Source organism: Lycium barbarum, chromosome 11, assembly GCF_019175385.1.
Source record: "Lycium barbarum isolate Lr01 chromosome 11, ASM1917538v2, whole genome shotgun sequence".
Taxonomy (NCBI): Eukaryota; Viridiplantae; Streptophyta; class Magnoliopsida; order Solanales; family Solanaceae; genus Lycium; species Lycium barbarum.
In genome coordinates, this window is record NC_083347.1 from 17,505,764 (window position 1) to 17,512,669 (window position 6,906).

Sequence of the window (6,906 nt, forward strand, 5' to 3'; positions counted from 1 at the left end):
TTTAAACTCTCTTAGTGGAAATTCCAGTTCCACGCTAATTTTTATGGTCCCAACTCCACATTTAATCTCTCTACCTACTCAATATAGGTCGTTCAAGTCCAAATCAAGGAGAGACAGGAACTGGAAACATTGGACATATTCCACAATGTGAAGTCCTTTTCTAGTTACACTTCCTTCAGCCAAAGCTGACAAGTGTATGTTCATACTCCATCATATAAGATTCCAAAATTACAGATTGCGGATAAAGATATTCTCAAAGATTTTGTCTTTCACAACTAAATGTTAAAACTTTGCTTTTGCTATACTGAATAAGAGACGCTATCCGTACCAAAAGAAGGATATTATGTGTCAAAATATCTAATTTTAAGTTAGTTTTGAAGATAAATTCATCATTATTTTTTCAAAAAACATACACATGCTATTTGAGAGATGCACAAAAGGAAGTTTAAGTTGCAATACAATCCTTTTATAAATGTGAATATGTAGGAAATATTTGAAAAACTTTTGTAGTAAGAAAAATTATATGACTCGCGATATAACAATTAAATGTAACATATAAAATAGGATAAACAAATAATGATGAACCAACGTCTTATTTAGCATTTCGAGTATAGGAGGCCTAAATTGAGGAACGGAAGGAGAGTAATGGTTACGAGTTCAGCCGAATTCAATAGTTTGATTTAAATTTTGTATTTGTTTTAAAAATTCATGAATATGTATAAATTATTAATTTAGAATCTAATAATTTTAGAATTTGAATCCAAAATTCACAACATTCAAATTGGGGCTTCGTCCCTATGTTGGAACTTGCTTCATTATTGCAACAACTTGAGTATTGCTTTGTTCACTGTTCACCCGATATGTTTGAGTTAAGATCAGTAGCTCAAGATTGAAAGAGATGTTACCTGTCTTTCAAGGCTCGGTTGGTATGCAGGACGGGATAGATAAGGATATTCTACGGGATTAACTATTCCACCTTTTATATGGAATAGATAATTTCACAATTTTATACATCTCTTGGGATTGTTATTCCTTATCCCACCAACAAAACGAAGATAATCCCGCATTTTATTCATGAGATTGCTATCCTATACGGCTCACTAAACGAGCCCTCAAGGTTTACACGTAGGTCAAAGTTTTTAATCCGTATCAATATTTCAAAAGTGAATCGACAGGTGGACGACTTAAATTGGACACCCAAGGTTGAAGAATACATTGCCGCTACGTTGCTGGCATTTTATGGCTGGGCTGATTTGATTGTCAGAATTGTCCCTGTCAAAGCATAAAACAATAGAAACTTCACTCATCAATAATAATACTATTAATTTAATTTTTGGATTGAGATGTTGAAGTCTTGCTCTGAGCTTGAGAACTAGTCAGGCTCGATGATGACTCAGTGAAGAAAACAATGTGCTCGTTGTTGTCTGCATAAACTTGAAGAGAACGCGGGAGAGGAGGCAAATTCACTTCTAAAACTCCTTCAAGAATCTGAACAACCTGACCCATTGAGGGTCTTTGTAATTCATCATCTTGGATGCACCAATACGCGACTTTACATATTCTTGACACCTCCTCAGCATCAGCAGTTCTGTCTAGCCTATAGTCCAATAAGCTAAGGATATCGCCTTCCTCAACTACTACACGTGCAGCCCAACTAGGGAAGAATTTCACTTTCCCATCTTGAGAATTCTCCGAATTTCGCCTCCCTGATACAATTTCCAAAAGCATCATCCCATAGCTATAAACATCAGCTTTGGCTGTAATGGCCACCCCGGTTATCCATTCCGGTGCAAGATAACCTCTTGTTCCTCTCATAGTTGTAAGAACTCTGCTAAAGTCGCGCCCAACAAGCTTTGCCAGGCCAAAATCTGCTACTTTGGGGCATAATTGTGCATCAAGGAGGATGTTTTCAGGCTTTATGTCACAATGTATAATGCAATCCCTGCACTTTTCATGGAGATAAGTCAATCCTCTAGCTGTCCCCAGCGCCACCTGGTACCTCGTTTTCCAATCCATAACATCTGACTGCTGTTCGGTAAAAAGATGTGAATCCAACGATCCATTTTCCATGTAATCATAAACCAGCAGTTTCTTGTTACCTTCAGAGCAAAATCCACGAAGGCGTACAAGATTAACATGTTGGATTGTCCCGATTGTACTGACCTCTGATCGGAATTGCTTCTCTCCCTGGCTGATGCTATCGAGCCTCTTAACAGCAATAACAGATGAATCAGATAGTTTCCCTTTGAAAACAGAACCAAAGCCTCCACCACCCAACTTCTCCGAGAAGTTTTTAGTCGCGTGTTGCAAGTCTTTGTAACCAAACGCAACCAATGAACCCTCCACGGTTTTCCCACTTCCAACAATATGCCTACGCCTTCTCCGGTATACAACAAAAATAAGGCCCAAAACGATCACTACGGCAGCAGCAGACCCCACAGAAATACCAATTGGAATTCCCTTCTTACTCTTGGATTTTGGGATGTCAGATGCAGCTAACCTGACATAGATCGATTCGCCCGTACCACTATTTTGTGAGAGTTGCTGCATATTCAAGAGTTCACCATTCCAAATCGAGCATGAACTGCCATAAGCATAAGCAGTGCAATTGCAATTATTCAAACAGGTAGATTCACATTCTGCAGCACTCCCAGCAGCAACAGTTTGAGAATTTTTAGGTACTTTTATCCCGGGATACATCCAAAATCCATCTTTCTTCCCATTAGCGTTGCCACATTGCAACTTCGTTTTCCTCTTACATCCTCCAGAAAAATCATTTTGATTCCAATCAGTCTCTGAACTATGCTTGAAACCATCCAAACAATTACAAAAGGGCAAGCTTTCCTGACAGGTAGCAAATGGCCCGCAAAAAGCATAAACTTCACATTGTGATCTTGGTTGAGTCCAGAACAGATTCCACTGATTTGAACTATCCAACCATGAGAGTTGCTTAATCTGTCCAGAGACATCCATAATGAATCTTGATATGATAGAATCATTATAAAGTGAATACGTAAAATAGCTTTCATTCTGCTTGACCTCATAGCTAAAATTGTAAATATAGTTGTATCTCATCTCAGGCACCCCGCTGAAAATACGGCCATTCCATGGTCCAGTGTCATAATATTGCTCCGTTCTATTCCACTTTATTACATACTGCTTCTTAATTGGGTCCAGCTCAAGAGAATACAGGCCAGGTGTAGGATCATCCAAACTCTTCCATGAAGTAAGAAGCTGTTTTGTTTTGGTAACATTGTTGTAAGAAAGTTTAGAACCAGGCAACCAAGTATTGCCAGGGTTATCAAAACTTTGCCAAAGTGGTGGTCCTGAATTTGTCCTATCAGTCAAGATTAAATTACCATCATCCTGGAGAACTGCTACCACAGAATTTGACTTGCTGGAACTGATATTTGTGGACCAAATTGGAGTTTTAGACTCATTAACAAGTACTAAATTACCATCTATGATTTTTAACTCAGAAGAGGTTTTATCAGAAACAGGTATTTCCCTGTTTGCAACCCAAACTACAGTTTGTGTACTTACTCTATTGTACCACATGCCTATGTAGTACTTGGAAGACTTACCTGGTTTGAAGAAACCCAACTTAAACTTCCCACCTGAAGAGGTAATTGTTTGGTCTCCAGAAAGAGATTGATTTGTAGAAATAGTGTCAGCTCCATAGGAGAGGTGGGTTTTGAGAGAGAAACATAGGTAAAACAAAAAAATGAAGAGGAAAGAACTGTTTTTTATGTCCATTTCTTGCTCAGAGCTTGGGGATAAGACAAAGATATGATGAACAAAGGAGATTTATATTATCATTTTTTGGAAGTAACCATTCATGGGATCTAACTTGAAGAATGGTCAGTTTGAAAATGGGCAACAACCACTTTCATATATGACTGCTGGAAAACAGAACTTTTGGTCTGGCGTCAAGTCAACAGGGCTATCTTAAATTGACATTTTCACGCTGAAATTGAAAATAACATAAAGAAGTAATTAGAGAATTAGTACTTGAATAAAACAAGAAAGATGTTTAAACAGGAACATGGACTAATTCTTTCTAATAATGGCGAAAATAATTTTTTACATTAATCACTGTGACGTGCTATGGTGAAATTTTTACGTAAGAGTCTTAACAAATTTTAATTGTTATATTGTTTAAATTTTAAATACTCAAAATTGACCAGATGTACCTTGCCTAATTCCAATTAGTAGTTATTTGTGGGTCAAAATATTTGGTCAAGCAATTCATATCTTCTATACTAGAACCAGGGAATAACGAGATTCTTGGTGCATCTGCATTCTGCATCATAATTGCAAAATAAATAATCTATGACAGACATAAAACTATTTTATTGCCGCTCGTGGCTGAAAGCATTATATTGACAAATATATAAATTTGTGGTACAACAGCAAAGTTCATTTATGACATAGCTGAACTGAACAAATATTTCATCTGGAAAGCGTCAACCATTAAACCATGAATATGTTATTGATGCACAATAGCATGACTTTGTTTTTTCAACTATCAGCAAGTCCTTGCATTTCATTTCACAAAATTTAAATAATGGAAGCAATTACATATAAGGATGTAGTTTAGTGATCGTAGATTAAGAATGAGTGTTAGGTTTAAATACCAACAGAAACAAAGCATGTGATCTTTTCCTATCTGTCAATCCTTGATGAATAGAATTATCCGATACCTATGTTGATGAGGGATAGCAGCACAAAATTAATCGAAGTGTGCGCAAACCCAACTGGACACAACGATTATCAAAAAAATTAATAGAAGTATTTCTTTTTCAAAGGCGAACTATGAGCAACCCAGGAAGGGGCATGATAGTCATTCTATCACAAATGGAAAACACAGCTGGAAAAAGTCCTCCCACGTGTTATCTATGAGAAATAAAAGTCAGTTACCCGTTGTAGCAAAAACTTGTCAAATGGAGATTATTCAAAGTTGCATATGACAGTCACTTAGTTTAGCTAAATCCGATAATTCCATTGGACTAGTACATCAATGGATATCAACAGCACCAAATTCTAACATAGCATTAGCCATAATTTGATAGGTCACTATCAAATTGGATAAGTCTCAGCCACCCACATTAACTCATAGTGGAGAACAATAAATGCTTACCCAACAGCCTCTAAAATGGATCCAGGTAGGTTTCTCTTACCAAATATCAGATGCACCAATTTTTTCTCTTAAGACAACGCGCAAGAAATTGAATAATATGTATTTACATAATTGATGTACAAATTAATATCATTAAAAATTTGTACAAGAAAGCTACTGATGGACAATACTTCCACAATTCATTGGCCAACCATCCACATCCTATTTCATATTTCGTGCGAATTGGGCACAGATATGAAGTGGACGATAGGAAACACCATATATTTTAGAAAACGTTAATTTGGATTCAACCATTTTGGTAAGAATCATTTTACCATTTACTTTTGATAACATGTACACATAGTATTACCAACTTTAGAAAGTAAAAAATTTCAACTCGCTCACCAAGTCCAGTGGCGAAGCCAAGACTTTTAGCGAGCGTAATTTTGACCTTTATACACAATATTTTTTTTTTATACACAATGTAATTTCCTGCAAAAGATGTTCAGCGTATAATTTTTCGACGAACGACAATTGTTTAATCGATATAGCTAAACCAAGTCCCCAAAGAAGTTGAGGACTGCTTTTTGATAGGCTTATCTTTTACTCATCACTTACCTATAATTGATCAAGTATTCTACAGTTTCTGTTACATAGTTAATATACACTAAGCAAATAAGGTAACACAAAATTCGCAATGGACCAGATGAGATTTTAAGTAAGATACATAAATCTAACATTTTAACTTAAAAAATAAAGAAGCGAATTCCTACAGGAAAGGACAATTGTATAAGGGAGATAATGAGGTTCAAGCTAAAGGATGCTCAGTAAAAAAGAAGGAAAACTCTATAAGAAATTATATATTTTGTTTAATACTGCTGAAGGTAGTCTTACAGAAACTAATAGTAAAATTTTCTTTACTAATCAGTCAAACCAACAAATGTAGTCAAACCAACAAATGTTGACTACAAGATCCTCTATATTTTTCACAAGTACCCTGTAAAATATAAGCAAAGTAATGGGACAACACCAGTCAGGTCAATTCAGTGAGAATGAAAACACACTTTGGAACCTTAAAATACTCTTATTAGGAAGGACTAGAAGCCACAATCCAGAAGCCAAGACTCGGTCAAACATCAAATAGCTGCATCATTTTTTCTCCTTTTTTCTCATCCAAATTTGATACTCAGTCACAAAGTACTATTTCGAAATTAAGTTTACATTATCTTTAAAATATTCATAGTCATGTGGTATACATTTAAAAAGAACATTAATGTGTCTACAGTTATGTAACATTTTTATCAACAAATATCATAAAGAAACATTTGTTGCCACCCATGTATTTATGCATGTTATTATATTGTCAAACAACAGTTTAGCTTACAGATCTAGACCTTGAACCCGATAGTTCAGTGCATAAAAAGTATGCATATTTGTCAGGCAAAAAAGTATACACTTCAACCCAACTTAAGTATTTAACTCAACTAAAGAAAGAAGTGCAACTGAACTCCCTTCAAACCAACATGACTAAATGCCTGCTAAAAAAGTTGATAAAGACGAAACAGGTATAAAATGCTTTGTTATCTGAGAATTCTTATACCTGAGTTTCTAGTGGAGAGTCTGGAACCATACGGGGTGGCCATTGGATACACCATTAACTGGAATGTCGGCTAGCGTTTCCTGGAGGTCTGGAACTTCACTGCAAGAGAGTCTATAGCTCTAGTTTTCGAGTACAGACAGTAGCTCATTTTTTAGGGTGATTTCTCTCCTTTCTTCACTAGTTTTGG

At 36.0% G+C, this 6,906-nt stretch overlaps 1 protein-coding gene across 1 annotated transcript; it reads right to left on the reverse strand.

The window, feature by feature from the left end:
* Positions 1-1,047: 1,047 nt before the first annotated feature.
* Positions 1,048-3,891, reverse strand: LOC132618225 (G-type lectin S-receptor-like serine/threonine-protein kinase At2g19130). The gene has a single exon (XM_060333288.1). It carries the CDS (start codon positions 3,754-3,756, stop codon positions 1,327-1,329), a length of 2,430 nt encoding a protein of 809 aa, XP_060189271.1. The 5' UTR covers positions 3,757-3,891; the 3' UTR covers positions 1,048-1,326.
* Positions 3,892-6,906: the final 3,015 nt, after the last annotated feature.

Bases quoted from the DNA above. Each gene is read 5' to 3' on its own strand.
- LOC132618225 (XM_060333288.1), bottom strand. From the start codon at position 3,756: ATGGACATAAAAAACAGTTCTTTCCTCTTCATTTTTTTGTTTTACCTA.